At 38.8% G+C, this 17,036-nt stretch overlaps 1 protein-coding gene across 1 annotated transcript; it reads right to left on the reverse strand.

Moving 5' to 3' along the window:
• Window positions 1-241: 241 nt before the first annotated feature.
• LOC110296369 (flavin-containing monooxygenase 5-like) lies at window positions 242-16,637 on the reverse strand. Its single transcript, XM_085835080.1, is given in 9 exon segments — window positions 242-599; window positions 2,754-2,826; window positions 4,800-5,079; window positions 5,081-5,150; window positions 11,107-11,306; window positions 12,823-12,965; window positions 14,369-14,531; window positions 14,941-15,129; window positions 16,503-16,637. Coding segments are annotated over 9 exon segments (1,611 nt in total).
• Window positions 16,638-17,036: the final 399 nt, after the last annotated feature.

Below are 17,036 nucleotides of genomic sequence, written 5' to 3' on the forward strand. Positions count from 1 at the left end.
ATGGTCATGTTACATATTAAACTTCTCCAATTATTTCAATTTATGTTTGGAGTAAAATAGTATCCCTTTCAACTTCTCCTTATAAAGTCATTGTTGGAGTAATTCTGTGTGCATTTCTAAACCCAGTTTAAAACTTGCTTAATAAACATGTTTCCCCTTATACTTAACTGATCCTAAGATATATGGTTTCATTAACAATAGTTTACTCTCTAGTTGCAGAAATATCTATGTGAATATGAGGTTAGTGACTTGTGATAGGCATGATAACTAATACGGAAATAAAGAAAAAAACGACAACACAAGCACTTTTGACCCAGGACAGATGAGAGAGGTGAGATTGTTTGACCACACGGGTTCTCAGGGGTTTGAGCATCCTTTCTCTCTGAGTGAGGATGGCTGCCCGAGCCCCATGCCATTTCCCTGGCCCCTGTAGACGGTACTGGTAGGAGGTGCAAGGACCACAGAACACTTCCTTAGCCAGTTTTGTATCCCAGAGGAGGAGAGAGAGCAGGTTGGGTTTGACACCTATCTCAGAAGCAATTTCGTCCATGTAGTCAATGAATGTTACTCGGCGATGGTCTTGGAGACTTTTCTTAGAGCTGGAGTGGGGATGGAAACACAACAAACATCAGACTTCAGTCCTGTCATCCCTGGGTTTCCAGTACAATTTGCTTTTATTTGCTTCTTCGCTGTTTTACACGTGTCAAATCTTAATTTAACACATTGTCTTCCACTCCCTTAGGCACAATATGGTCTCTTAACACATGTTGTGAATATCTGAGGGTTTTAAAGTTCCCACATCCTCAGAGAGTAACAGGAATATATAGAAAGGAATGACATCTTATATCTGGATTTCCCTTATAGATTCAGAATCCAGTTCCATCATGTGAATGAATTAAGCTACCAAGGAGTACATATAAGTCGTAGTGTATGAAATTCCATTACTTACTTCATGATTTCAATCTACATAAACTATCTTCTCTAGAAAGTAATTCTGTATACAATTATTCCTTTTGGATATTGGTAGGTAATCATGTTACTATTTTTGTAAATTTTGAATACTTGAGAATGAAAGGCCCCTCTTAAGGACACCTACTTATAGTTCCAGTACTCAGGAGGCCAAGGAAAGAGAATCACAATAAGTTCCAGGTCAGCATGGGAATGAAGTGAGTTCAAAGCTAGCTTAGGCTATGAAATGAAACCCCATCTCAAAAAAAAAAAAAAAAAAAAGGAAAACAAGAAACCACCTTTTTAAATTATCCCTGGGTAAAAGAAACACAAATAGACAGTGCCTTGACTTAAAAACAAAACAAAACAAAACAAAAAAACCTTCACAATGTTGAGAGGAGATAAATTTGTATTATTTAAGATAAACATAATAAAAAGTGAATGAAAGTAGCCAAGTGAGTGAGAAATCAATGGAATAAGGCTACGCAAGGCAGCAATAAAGCTCTTATCACCAAATTCATGGATGCAGGGGAGGAGTGGGCCTCATTGACCTTACCCGGAAATGAACCTTAGTGAAAGGCAATTCCAATCTACCAGGCAAGCCTTGGTCACTTTTACCCCAGCAGCAAGAGTTATATGTGAGCAACCATCACCCTCTGATTGGATCTGAGGCCTGCTCCACAGGAGGAAATGCATGCCTCATCCTAGACACCCAGTCATAACTCCATGAGTGAAGAGTTTCAAGGCCATAGGAGAGTTTTTACTATTGTGTAGTTAAACTTGTGTGACTCCAAATTGCTTTCTAGATATTTGTTTTTATCCTCTTACACAAATATTGCTACTCTCAGCCTTGATCCACAGTTTCTCTTTGTAATGGGTGGTGGTGAGTTCATGACTCATGGGTCTGAGAACAGGCAATGGTTAAGTGCTCAACCCTAAGCAGGGTATTTGTATCACACTCTATAAGGCTTAGAAAATACCAAGGAGGACCAGAAGATAAACCAGATCATCCAGAAGAGGAAGAGAAGGGCTGCAGGATGCTATTTTCTGGGTATGATGCACCCTTCTTTGTTCTGTTTTTAAATTTTTAAAACATTACCCAGGGTTACCTAAGGGAACATTCATGCAAGTATATGATCTATTTTGAGCTTATGACCCTTGACCTCCCTACATTTCCTCTCTCACGCCATAGTTCCCTTTAGTTACACAGATTGTTTTGTTCTTATATCCATGTCACCAACACATATGATTGTAGGTATTTGTACTGTCTGGGACAACAAATGAGGGAAAAATACAATACAACCATCCTTTACTTTTATATCTATACTCTTGCAAGTGGTATACCTTATAATTGTTTAGAACTAAAAACTCCATTGTGAACACAAAACACATTTTAACTCTATTTCCGTGGACACCTACATTTTGTCTTTAACCTATCTACTGTGACTAGGGATTGCAATACCTGCTAATTTCCAGTTTGACTCCATGATGTGTTGGCCTGGAGTCTTTTGGTAAATGCTGAGAAGTGGTATATCTGGTAGATACAGGTTTAGGTTTTTTTAAAACTCTATTCTTATTTCCACAGTGAGTTTACATTCTACTCATCATGTAGACTTAATGTTCTGTGGTTATTTAACTCATAATATCAGATTTAAGTTCTACAATCAGATCCATGTGAAAAATGATGTCACTGAACTAAAATTATCATATTAAGGCTTATTTAGCTGCAAAGTATATAAAAAGCAAAATCAATATCCCTCTCTGAACATGTTTCATTTACTTTAACAGAAAATTAGGCTACGTACTCTTTGGCCATTATTTGTTTCTTTCTGTTGATGTCAGCTATCATGGCTCTCCTTAAGGGCAACTTTTGTAATCCTGAGAAAACAATATATAAACGTTGAAAGTTTGACAAGAGGACCAACGTACACACATAAACAAAAATAATGATTTTGAAATAGGATGAAATTGTCAGACCCCTATAAAATTAATAATCAAAACTTCATGTTTCAAGAGTTCCAAAGGAAGAGAATTCCTTTTACAATGTCATGGCCAGGATGTCACTTAGGTGACCTAGCTTTCCTTTAAGATAAGAAGTGTTAAAACTTTTCTTAGTTTAAATGTACACTCAATATCCCTGAATACTATGAATGCCTTTCAGGTGTTTTTGTATAGTCTTTCAAAGATCCTTAACCTAAACTGGGACCTGACTCAAAGTCTCATGTATAAGAACTTTGCCTAGCATTGAGCTTACATCCCAAATGCATTTTTTTCTGTCTGTTGAGTAAGGAGAAGATCTCATAGTTTTTATTGTGCTTCCCGAAAGTACATACTGATGGAAGAGCACCCTGCACTGTGATAACTACATTTTGAAAGGATAGTAATTGCAGACAGAATTTCTGCGTGTATGAATGTGCCATGGACAAAGAAGATACAACAAACAGAATGTTAAATTATGCTAGAGAGACAAGACAGAGTGTAGCAAACATGATACTTAAAGACTGTTTGCCTTGTTGCTTCACCAGGTGTCACATGGTGTGAGTATCTGCAAAAATATGACCTACACACAAATGTCCTCAGATGTTTCAAAATTTAGTTTCAAACACAAATGTGCAAAGCAGGAAAGGAATAGAACTGAAGAACTGAAAGTCCACGTAGCACTTTAAATTACTACTGTACATCTATACATGCACTGTGAACCATCAACTATTCTTCTACAAATATACCAAATAAAAGGAACATACTCAATGAGACACATGTGTGTTCTTGTCCATGCATCAGTGTTCATAATAATCCCAAGTGGCCATTAATATAAAACAAGTTGCATAGACTGAATGGAGAAGAATAAGGAGTGGTATGTTTAAAATGAAGAAAATGAGTGTAAAATAAGGATTCTCTTGATGATATTGTATTAAGAGGAAGAAGCCAGATATCATGCAGTGGATATTCCCCCAGCAGTCCTCCTTCAGTTCCTTCAGATTACTGTGTTGTACCCCCGCCCCCTTCTCTATTTTTACTTGTGTTGTGAGACAAGAGGTTCACATTTATCTTCTTTGTGCACACTTGATTTTGGCCAGGCCTTTCTCCACCCACTTGTTTCCTCCCCCACATCTCTCCACTATCTGCTTGAACTGTCCTGCCCCCATTATTCATATAATCTATGGTTCCACTTGCACAAAGAAAAAAAGGTGAAAGCTGTCTGAAAGAATCAGAAATGAGCATTGTTTTCTTTGGTGACACTGGAGAAAGGTGAGGCTGGAAATGCGTGAAGAGTGCATTTCAGAATTTTAGTTATTTCATTTGTTTTTAATCTACTTTGTAGATGAATAGTTGTATGTGTATTTGATTTGTGAAAATTGTTCAATGTGTGACGTATGTGTTTCTGTATGTGTATATTACACTAAAATATTCTTTGGCTAAATTTTCTTTGTCAAAAGGCAATTTGATATGAAGAGAAGACCCAATAAACATTGTAATAAATTGTGTAACTACTTTCTCATATGGTCATTATTATATCCATTTGATGGAAGTCAGCAAAGAAAACATATTTATCAGGACAAAGAGAAATGAATCCAGAAAACAGAAATATAGAGCTGTTGTGTAGAGCTTTGAATAAGCATCAAATGGGTTCACCTGAAACTTTGGAAAATAAATGGCATAAGAAAAGTTGCAGGAGCCACTCTTTCCACTTCACCATGGGTACATATTCACATTTCACATTGGGAATTGCCACATCAGTAGTTAGACAGTGTATTAGAAAGAGAGAGATCAACAGAATAGTAGACTTCTGTGTTACTTTTAAATCACAGAGAATTTGGAAATACTGTATTCATGGCAAGACAATTCCATACCTTTGAACACGTGCACAACCCATCGGCTCTGGAGCTCACTTGTGGGGAGAATGGCTCCAGCTGGTTGGAGGATGCCAATGAAAGCCAGAGTTGGCTTCTCTAGCTCAGGAGGGAAGACATATTTAAACATGGAGTACTGGTTGTCTAGGACTCCTGAGTCATCGCTCAAGAAAGGGAATGACAATTTATAGCCTGTGGCAAAGATGACAACATCTATGTTCTCCTTGGTTCCATCCTCAAAGATGGCCGATGTTGAGGTGAACTCTTTAACATTTGGTTTTTATCTTCACTTTTCCAACAATGATGCGATTTGGCAGGTCATCACTCAAAACTGTTCGCTGCTCAAGAATTCTGTGCATCAAGAGATGAGTATACAACTTCTTAATAAAAATGTATTAGCATAGGCAAAAACTATGGAAAATGTTGTATATCATCAACAATTTTTATTCTCTTTCCCAGAATCCTCAAAAGGAAATATAGATCATTAATAAAGAACTGGTTGTCTGATTCAGAACTGAACTGTGATATTTTTTCTTTCTCATACCCATAGAGAAATCATGGACAAGCCATGGAACATTTTATATCACTTTCCTAATTGTAGAACTGTAAGAATGTTATAACACCAGATAAGATTTGTTAATACATACTAAATACCATTAAATAATGATATTTTTTTCAAGGAATAAAGTATGTTAGTCATTTATTGAGTCAGGAACTCACTATGTAGCCCTGGATGGCCTGGAACTCACTTTAACTACTCTTTAACATGACCGAGGTCTTGTTACCTTTCCATCCCAAGTGACTGGATTAAATGTATGTTCATTTTTGCTGTATCTATCTACTCTTGATACTATGTAGAAATCATTCTCACTCTTAAGTGGATGTTATCCCAGAAACATAGAACACCCACGATACTATATGCAAAACACAAGTAAATTAAGAAGAGGGAAGATCAATGGGTGGATACTTCATCCTCCTTAGAATAGGGAACAAAATACCCATGAAAAAGAATTACAGAGACAAAGTTTGGAGCTAAGACGAAAGGATGGACTATCCAGAGACTACCCCACCCAGGGATCCATCCCATAATCAGCCAAAAAAACCAGATAGACACTATTGCATATGCCAGAAATATTTTCCTGAACGAACCCTGTTATAGCTCTCTTGTTCACTAGCTATGCCAGTGCCTTGCAAATACAGAAGTGGATGCTCACAGTCATCTATAAGATGGAGAGGCCCATTGGACTTGCAAACTTTATATGCCCCTGTACAGGTTAACGCCAGGGCCAAAAAGAGGGAGTGGGTGGGTAGGGGAGTTGGTGGCGGGTATGGGGGACTTTTCATATAGCATTGGAAATGTAAATGAGCTAAATACCTAATAAAAATGGAAAAAAAATCAGGAATTCAAGGCCCATACCAAAACATGATAAAAGTAATCTACAGCAAACCAGTAGCCAACATCAAAATAAATGGTGAGAACCTGGAAGCAATCCCACTAAAATCAGGGACTAGACAAGGCTGTCCACTCTCCCCATACCTATTCAACATTGTACTTGAAGTCCTAGCCAGAGCAATTCGACAACAAAAGGAGATCAAGGGGATACAAAGTGGAAAAGATGAAGTCAAAATATCACTTTTTGCAGATGATATGATAGTATATATAAGTGACCCTAAAAATTCCACCAGAGAACTCCTAAACCTGATAAACAGCTTCAGTGACATAGCAGGATATAAAATTAACTCAAACAAGTCAATGGCCTTTCTCTATACAAAGAATAAACAGGCTGAGAAAGAAATTAGGGAAACAACACCCTTCTCAATAGTCACAAATAATATAAAATATCTTGGCGTGACTCTAACTAAGGAAGTGAAAGATCTCTATGATAAGAACTTCAAGTCTCTGAAAAAAGAAATTAAAGAAGATCTCAGAAGATGGAAAGATCTCCCATGCTCATGGATTGGCAGGATCAACATTATAAAAATGGCTATATTGCCAAAAGCAATCTACAGATTCAATGCAATCCCCATCAAAATTCCAACTCAATTCTTCAACGAATTAGAAAGAGCAATCTGCAAATTCATCTGGAATAACAAAAAACCTAGGATAGCAAAAACTCTTCTCAAGGATAAAAGAACCTCTGGTGGAATCACCATGCCTGACCTAAAGCTTTACTACAGAGCAATTGTGATAAAAACTGCATGGTACTGGTATAGTGACAGACAAATAGACCAATGGAATAGAATTGAAGACCCAGAAATTAACCCACACACCTATGGTCACTTGATCTTTGACAAGGGAGCTAAAACCATCCAGTGGAAGAAAGACAGCATTTTCAACAAATGGTGCTGGCACAACTGGTTTTTATCATGTAGAAGATTGCGAATCGATCCATTCCTATCTCCTTGTACTATGGTCAAATCTAAGTGGATCAAGGAACTTCACATAAAACCAGAGACACTGAAACTTATAGAGGAGAAAGTGGGGGAAAGCCTCGAAAATATGGGCACAGGGGACAAATTCCTAAATAGAATAGCAATGGCTGTGCTGTAAGATTGAGAATTGACAAATGGGACCTCATGAAACTGAAAAGCTTCTGCAAGGCAAAAGACACTGTCAATAAAACAAAAAGACCACCAACAGACTGTGAAAGGATCTTTACCTATCGTAAATCAGATAGGGGACTAATATCCAGTATATATAAAGAACTCAAGTAGGTGGACTCCAGAAAATCAAATAACCCCATTAAAAAAACGGGGCTCAGAACTGAACAAAGAATTCTCACCTGAGGAATACCAAATGGCAGGGAAGCACCTGAAAAAATGTTCAACATCCTTAATCATCAGGGAAATGCAAATCAAAACAACCCTGAGATTCCACCTCACACCAGTCAGAATGGCTAAGATAAAAAATTCAGGTGACAGCAGATGCTGGCGAGGATGTGGAGAAAGAGGAACACTCCTCCATTGTTGGTCGGATTGCAAGCTTGTACAACCTCTCCGGAAATCAGTCTGCTGGTTCCTTAGAAAATTGGACATAGTACTACTGGAGGATCCAGCAATACCTCTCCTGGGCATATATCCAGAAGATGTCCCAACCGGTAAGGAGGACACATGCTCCACTATGTTCATAGCAGCCTTATTTATAATAGCCAGAAGCTGGAAAGAACCCAGATGTCCCTCAACAGAGGAATGGATACAGAAAATGTGGTACATTTACCCAATGGAATACTACTCAGCTATTAAAAAGAATGAATTTATGAAATTCTTGGGCAAATGGATGGACCTGGAGGGCATCATCCTGAGTGAGGTAACACAATCACAAAGGAACTCACACAATATGTATTCACTGATAAGTGGATATTAGCCCAAAATTTAGGATACCCAAGATATAAGATACAGTTTGCTAAACACATGAAACTCAAGAAGAATGAAGACTGAAGTGTGGACACTATGCCCCTCCTTCGAATTGGGAACAGAACACCCATGGAAGGAGTTACAGAGGCAAAGTTTGTAGCTGTGACGAAAGGATGGACCATCTAGAGACTGCCATATCCAGAGATCCATCCCATGATCAGCATCCAAACGCTGACACCATTGCATTCACTAGCAAGATTTTGCTGAAAGGACCCAGATATAGCTGTCTCTTGTGAGACTATGCCGGGGCCTGGCAAACACAGAAGTGGATGCTCACAGTCAGCTAGTGAATGGATCTCAGGGCCCCCAATGGAGGAGCTGGAGAAAGTACCCAAGGAGCTAAAGGGATCTGCAACCCTGTAGGTGCAACATTATGAACTAACCAGTACCCCGGAGCTCTTGTCTCTAGCTGCATATGTATCAAAAGATGGCCTAGTTGGCCATCACTGGAAAGAGAGGCCCATTGGACATGCAAACTTTATATGCCCCAGTACAGGGGAACGCCAGGGCAAAAAAAATGGGAATGGGTGGGTAGGGAAGTAGGTGGGAGGGTATGGGGGACTTTTGGGATAGATTTGGAAATGTAATTGAGGAAAAGATGTATTAAAGAAATAAAAGAAATATTTTAAAACAAAACAAAACAAAACAAAAAAACCAAAAAAATAAGATGGAACATACACGGCCCCCAATGGAGAAGCTAGAGAAAGCACCCAAGGAGCTTAAGGGATGTGTAACCCTATAGGTGGAACAACAATATGAACTAACCAGTACCCATAGACCTTGCATCTCTAGCTGCATCATCTAGTAGGCCATCACTAGGAAGAGTGGCCCCTTGCTCTTGTAAACTTTATATGCAGCAGTACAGGGGAATGCCAGGGCCAAGAAATGGAAGTGGGTGGGTAGGGGAGCAGGATGTTGGGAGGGTATAAGGAACTTTAGCGATAGCATTTGAAATGTATATGAAGAAAATATCTAATAAATATAAATAAAAATAAATTAAAAAAGGAATCAGTCACCATTAATTAGTCATTAATAATTTTCTTTTTTTGATTTATTACATTTATTTATTTAGTGGTGTGTGTGTGTGTCTCTGTGTGTGTGTGTGTGTGTGTGATTGTGATTGTGATTGTGAAAACGTGGAGGTTAGAAAACAACTTGCGGAAATGATTCTCTCCTTCTTCCACATGGGCTACAGTTTCAGGATTGGTGGCAAGTGTCTTTACTTGCTGAACTATCCTGGTAGCCCCAGGTGCCAATATTTTTAAAGCCCTAAGATTTATATTTGCAACATTTCAGAATGAATTTTGAATGAGAATGTTTGTGACTAGGTTTGAGTTATGAATTAGTAGCAGGGAGTCACATTGTCCTGTCAGTATATTCATACAAAAGTAATATTATTAAACATATCTCATAGAATCTGAATAATTTCTTCCTAAAAAGGAATCAAAGTTATAAATATGACCTTGGCTCAATTTGAAACTATGTAGGCATACTTCCAGATATCTATTAATATTGATTTTCTGTTTTCATTAATTCAAATATTTTTTCAAATATTTCCTGGAATTAAACAATATTTTATTTATTTATTTATTTATTTATTTATTTATTTATTTGTTTGTTTGTTTGTTTGTTTGTTTATGTGTGCCAAAGTGCATTTGTGGATGTCAGAGAGTAACTTGTGGAAGACAGTTCTCTCTTTCCATCATTGTATATTCTAGGGATCAAATTCTGGTCATGAGGGATGGGAGCAGGTATCCTTACCCACTGAGTCATCTCTCCATCCATAGTATTTGAAATTTTAATATGGTGAGCTACTTAGGACTAAAAGGAAATGGGACCAAGAGCAGATACATGGGTGATACCAAGTCTTACATGTCTTATGAAGATGAAGAAGAAGAGGTGGAGGAGGGAAAAGATGGTAGAGGGGGAAGGGAGAGAGGAGAATGGAGAAGGAGCTTGAGGGAGAGAAGGAAGAGGAGGAGAAAGAGAAGATGCAGACACAGATGCAGAAACAGAAGCAGAAGCAGCAGAGGAAAAGTGTCCACAAAGTCATAAGAAACAGAGAAGGCAGACATAGGATGAGAGGACTAGGCAGGGTTCTGAGGCCTGGCTGATGTTGAGTGAGGTGAAAGCAAACAAGTTAAGGACTCTCAAGTACAGAATGAGTTTTGGAATGATGTCTGTAGCCATTGCAATTATCAGTGATAAGGGCTATCTTGGCTGAGGCTGGGAGTCATGCAAATGGGGTAGGACACAAAGTCAGTGCAGATGATGAGGTTGAAGGACTTGAAGTTGTTGCGTATGGATAATGTATTGTCTCGGTTGATGGTGCTTTTGAAGGTAGGCACACAATCAGATGTCTTAATTAAGAGAGTGAACACGCAGTAGTTCACAGAGTATAGTAGGAAAGCAGGAGAGTGTGGCATAGTGACCTTGTATGAATTTCAAACAAGTCAAAGTTTAATGCCTCCACTTCCCCATCTGCACAACTCTGATGCCTCAGTGCAGTGGTTCTCAATCTGTGGGTTATGACCTCCCTTCCAAGGGGTCACATATCAGATATCCTGCATACTAGATATTTACATTGAGATTTATAACAGTAGCGAAATTACAGTTATAAAGTAGCAATGGTGGTAATTTTCTGGTTGGGAGTCACCCACCATACCATGAGGAACTGTCACAGCATTAGGAAGGCTGAGGGGCATTACATCAGTGGGATCACAAAGAACCTTCAGTAGGAAGAAAATAATTTGGATATTCCCCATGAAAACAAATGCCATGAGAAATTAATGGCTCTGTCCCTCCCTTTTACGTACCTATAGCTTACAGATTTAATTAACTTAACTAGTCCAGTCACTCAAAAGTATTGTCTGCTACAATTTCCCAACTTTACCTTTGTGGAGGCAGCAGCCCGTAATTGGCATGATTAAACCTTTCATTTAATTTCTTCTCCATCTGTCTGTTGTTTATATATCTGGGGCAGAACTTTTGTACAGCTCTATTATAACGAGTTAAGACTGTGGTGTCCATGGGATCCCCATGGTCCCAAACTCGATTCCATATCGTTGCCCCTTGTCTTGTGCTGAGGAAAACCTTCAAGAGAGGAGGAGTTGCCTAGTAAGTGTTTAGCTGCTAATCAGATCCTCAGAGTGTTTTGTTGTTGTTTGGTTGTTTTTGTTTTTCTTCTTGTTTTTACGTTTTCAGGGAAATGGAATTATCTTCCCACATTGGCTTGTTCCCTTAGCCATCATCTTTTTCTTGCCTTTAACTGAGCTTCACTGGAAAAGGATGCATCTGATCCTGTAGAGACTTGGTGCCCCAGGGAAGGGAGATGTGTGTGTGTGTGTGTGTGTGTGTGTGGTCATGAGGAGAGATTGGCATGTGGGTGGGATTGGGGGAGTATCCTCTCAGAGGAAAAAGCAAGAGAGATGGGGTGGATACCTCTTGGAAGGAGAATGGAAGGGGGTGACATTTAGAATTTAAATATATAAAACAAATTTTAAAAAGAATAAAATATATAAAGACTAACAACCACAAAGTAAAAGATCCCCTTACTGGAAGTTATTTCAATTAATTTAATATTTGTCAGGGACCTAATCTCTTTGTGACGTTTGCTCCAGCTATACTAGATGTCTGGAGTGAGCAAGGTGTCAAAATATAGGGAAATTCCACAACAACACAATAGGTTGTTACGTTGTGTGTTAAAAGCTAGTATTCAGATTCCATGTGAGCTCTTTCAGTTGAAATTTTCAAGAAATAGAGAAGCACGTGAATAACATATTTGGGATCAAACCAAAAATCAAGTACAGAAATCCACAATGGAATTTACTCATGTTTACAACTGGAAAAACCTTAACAAAATGTTTGCAGTGCAAAATAATGACAACAAAAACAAAAGAAAAAAAATATATTTTGATAAACATTTTGGTCTATTTTGTGTTTTTTTGAAAGAAAGCTTTTTATTGATGTTACAATCCCTACTGTGATGTCATTGTCACAGATCAGTGACTCATGTATCTCAGAATCATGGCATGAATAGTTTAATTTCCATAAAGTGCTCAGTATTGGAAATCTTGTGTCTTTTCTATGAAGTAGGAATCAAGTTAATTTTGGCTTGGATGTCTGCCCATCCATGCCCTTCAAGCGTCAGCCACAGTCCCCATTGAGAAAGGGTTGCTCCTCCTTCCCTTTTTATTTGTTTACAATCTTTGGGAAACTATTGAATCTTTCCTTCACACAGACCAATGGTATATTTTAAATACGCAGGTTTGTGTATGTTGATTGCTCTTTAAACTTCATTTCCAGTATGAAACCAGTATCTTCCGTAATATTCATTTCATTTTGAGATTTCTCATTTAACTACCTGTAATTAATTTTAAGGTTTCTGACTCTTCTTGGCTTGCTACTTCCCCTACTCCAGTGCATGTTGGGCTGGGAGCATTGTTACTTTGGAATTCTGTGTTCTCTTACTCATATTTAGTCAGCAGAGAAACATGTCCTTGCAATCCAAATGGGAACATGCCTGCTAAAGCCAGAGGAAGTCTCGACTCACAGTGTCTGCAGGTAGCAAGCCTACACCCAAGAGCAAAATCAGGATATGACACCAAACCTGGTCAGCAACCCTGCTGATCTCGCATGCCACATCTGCTCCAGAATTCCCAAGGCCAATCACTGCCACTCTCTTCCCCACAAAGTTGTCCGGGTGTTTGTACTCCCAGGTGTGGAGACAGCTGCCTTGGAACTTGCTGATTCCTGTGAAGGAAGAATCAAGCCCTCAAGTCGCAGCAGAAGTGGAAGACACTGCTCGATGGATTTCGTTCCTAAGCTTGAAGTTCATGTTATTTTACTCCCTTTCTGCACTTGGACTTTATGCCACTATTACAGACTATTGCCCTCCAGCATTCAATCGCAGTGGCTATATGGCCAACACCAAAATCAGAGCAGAGTTGTTTTTTGTTTTTGTTTTTTTTATTAGTTGATAAAAATATGTCATTTTAAGATTTACTCGGTGTGCTAACTTTACTTTTTCACTTTAGAGTGAAACTGTAATTTTCTAATATTCTACGCAGAGACATGAGACAGTTTCTTCACTTTTTATAACGCTTTGAAAACCCACATGTTTGTAAAGATCCTTAGCAAGGTATTGGTGATATTCAGAAGCAACTTAATGCCAGCTACACATGCAGTTTCAAAGCCCAGGAGCCCACAAGCACCGATAAGGGTAGTAATTTTAAGTCTCTATTTTACTTGAACCCAGGATAACCTGAGATGCTACTACATAGTTAATGTAAAGTTATTGGTGAGATTCTTCATGTGTTCCTACTGTGTTTTCTAAGTGTGGTGAATATTTTACAAAAGAAACATCATAATTTTATGTCCTTCACATATCAGCTGCTCATCAGCAGCATCTGGCCAGTGGCCGCTCACTACTATCTACATCATAACCATGGGATAATAGAAGTTTCAAGGCACTCGGAAAAGTTAAATTTCAAAAGTTATAATTGCCATAAATTATAAAATTCCATAAATTGTAAAATTCTATGATGCGTAAATTGTCATCCAAGTGGTGTTTCAAAGATTCCTAAAATATCTCCACAAATCCTACTTCCATTGTTTGATTCAGTCTTTATCTCTGAAATGGACTATTTAAAGTCTTTATTCCCGATGCTTCTGATTCAACCATCTTCCCCTATCAATTAATGCTCCACACTTCTGCAGGACTTATTGCTTCTCCTGCATGTACCCCCCCCACACACACACACAGAGAGAGAGAGAGAGAGAGAGAGAGAGAGAGAGAGAGAGAGAGAGAGAGTGAGAGTGGTGCTTTTCCCTTAACTCTTACATGCTTCTCCCATCCTAGGCACTCCAAGTGTGAGCCAATCCCTAAGCTCTCTCCAGGATTGCCTATCTACTGGCTTCTCCTCACTGCTTCCTCATCAATGAAAGTCTGTTTCAGAACTTGCTTTTCTGAGGATCTCTGCTTTTCTGTTCTGTCTTTACCTCTGTTGCCAGATCTCCCTTGACTGTTCTATGAACTTAGAATGCCCCCTATGCATCTCCTCTGTATAAACACTGTCTTCCAGTGCCTATGACAGGAGAGGCATTAAGATCTCTAGCATCCTAAGATTTTTCTCACACACACATTAGAGAGATACCTTCAAAGTCTTGTAAAGGAAAGTACTTCTCAGTGTAGTGACCACTGCAAACCATTATCCCATCAAATATGTAGGTTTTCTGCATCTCCTCGGTCTCTACTACCACGTCCCATTGACCAGAGGATGAAAAGTCAGGGCGTTTCTTTATACTGCACACATTTGTCTAGGAAACAAAGAACAAAGTCTGAGCTCTAGGACATTTTATCCCTTTTCCTTATAGAATTCTATGCTTAAGTAGCTCTGCATGGGGTTCCTAGGTGAGTAGGAGTCATGTGCACATAAAGTTCCTATAACGTTCACGTCCCAAATGTCACAGCTCATTAGAGCACAAAATACATTTGTTTTATTTTTCTGGGACCTATGTATTTTTAGTTTACAAAATGAACCAAAGATTAGAATTTGGGTTCGAGCTCGGACAGTGCTTATATGGTGGGTAGAAAAGACAAACATATCTTGGAGAATCCTAAGATTGAGGGGAGGGGGTTAAATGCAGGTTGAAGTGCCTTCCTGGCTCTGTGTTTGGACTTTGCCTTGACCCATGTGCAGGCGGTGGGTGGGGATTTGCTCCTCACCTGGAACTGTATGTGTTTCATGAGCCTGAAGTGCCTGGCATACATCCTGAGATACTCCATCATTTTTGAGTGGTGCATGTAGATGGGGAAATGATCAGGGATGGGGTAGTCGCTGAAGGCTGTCATCTCCTTGGATGTATTGCAGGTTAAAGATTTGTATATCCCAGGCCTTCCGTTTTCTGGTGTCTCCTAAAGGAAACACAGGAACCCTTGGCTTCCAGAAATTTAGGAAACAATGCACATTGAGTTTAGGGATGATGAGAACCGTGAGGCTGAGTTTTTATTGTATGGAAAATGTGTGTCACTGTTGGATTCTATACTGTTATCCACTTGAATGAAAAAAAATTAGACTCTTTTATAAGGATCCTCTTAGAATTTTATGGTGAAAGATTCAAAACATCAGTAATTCAGAAATTCTAAAAATAAGATATTAAATACCCTAATACAATACAGGAAATAAAACAAAAGCTATCAGAAAGGGATTTGAGATAAGAAACATGAAAAGGAGGATATGACCTTGTCATCTTCATTGGATTGGTTTTATCTGGTTTTATTGGTGAAGGCATATCCAGAGAGGTTTTGACTAGGGGGAAGACATATCGTAGATACATTTTTGTGGTTAAATATTTAATGGGTGATTTCTATCCCACCTTAGATAATTTAGTTCCCAGATAAAAGACATATGATCTTGATATTTATAATACAACTTTAAAGCACTAGAGCTGGCCAAGTATCAACCCTCTAAGCTATTTTGTCTACTTCCCAATCAATAAATCTGAGATATAATTTGCTATGTTCTGACTGGGACACTTTTAACTCCAGTTGGCCCGCTCTCATGGCCATGCTATCACCATTCACTTACCCCATGGTGTCTTCTCCTGTCTCCAATTTCTCTTCTTCCCTTCCTGGTCCTCCTCAGACCACAAGCCCAGGAACTGAAACCTCACCAACCCCTGCTGCTCAGCTATGGTTGTCCACATCTTTATTCAACCAATAGTTTTAAATTATGGCGGGAGGTGACAGAGCATCACTTGGTGTATATGAGGATTCTATTGTCCCTGAGGCAATCAGATCTTGGGCACCAATATTAACATTAAACTACATAGAAGATGACCAACCTCAACCATAGGTCTTCCTGTGGGTGGGGCTGTTTGATATGGGAGGGGCTAGAAGAAAGGCAGGGAGGAGAAAGCTCAGCAGTGAAGTCATTCCCTTGGCTTTCTGGCTGCTTCAATCACAGCTGTTCAGTCAGTCATGCAGTCCCTGCCTTGATGCATCAAAACACAGAAAACCAAGAGCCAAGATAAATCTGTGCTTTCTTAGGTTGCTTTCCTATGTGTCCTGCCTCAGGGATAAGAAAGGTAACAGACATCACAGTAAAATTCTTCATGTAATCAGACACTTGAGAGAAGTGCTGAGTTAATCCTGAGAGAAGATAATGCTACTCTGTAAAGAATAAATTATTTACAATTTACAGCTTCCAATTCCTTTGAGCAAGCATCTCTCTCCCTTTCAGGCCTAGGTATCATCATACTTTATGAGAATATAATCTGTAAAATTACCTTGTATCTCCACAGACCTCCAATGTCATTGCTCTTTTCAAAGCAAGTAGGTTCAAGTCCTTCCTCCAAGCAGCTCTTAATGGCTCCCAGTCCACTGACACCAGCACCAATGATTGCAATCTGTTTTACTTCCATGGCCTCTGAAGAAGAAAGAGTTCTTTCAGTTTTCCATGAGGAGCAAAATCAAGTTTACAGGCAGGCCTGATCTCCCATTAATTTTAGCAACAGTATCATTTGTTTGATAGAAGTTTGATTTTTTTATACCATGGCTTCTTTTGTCTTGATTAGAAACACACAAGTGTGCATGCATACGCATGAACACACACACACACACACACACACACACACACACACACACACACACACACACACATCTGCCCACAAATTCCCTCCTACACCAAATTATTTAGTCATTTAACTCTAATCATAAAAATTTTCTAATGTAAATGAAACAGAATTCCTTGTAACTACAGATCACTAAAATTCCTTCAAAAAGAGATATATCCAAAGTCTCTCATATTGCATTAAATTTTG

Source organism: Mus caroli, unplaced genomic scaffold (genome assembly GCF_978045245.1).
Source record: "Mus caroli unplaced genomic scaffold, Mus_caroli_1 scaffold_1, whole genome shotgun sequence".
NCBI classification, from domain to species: Eukaryota; Metazoa; Chordata; class Mammalia; order Rodentia; family Muridae; genus Mus; species Mus caroli.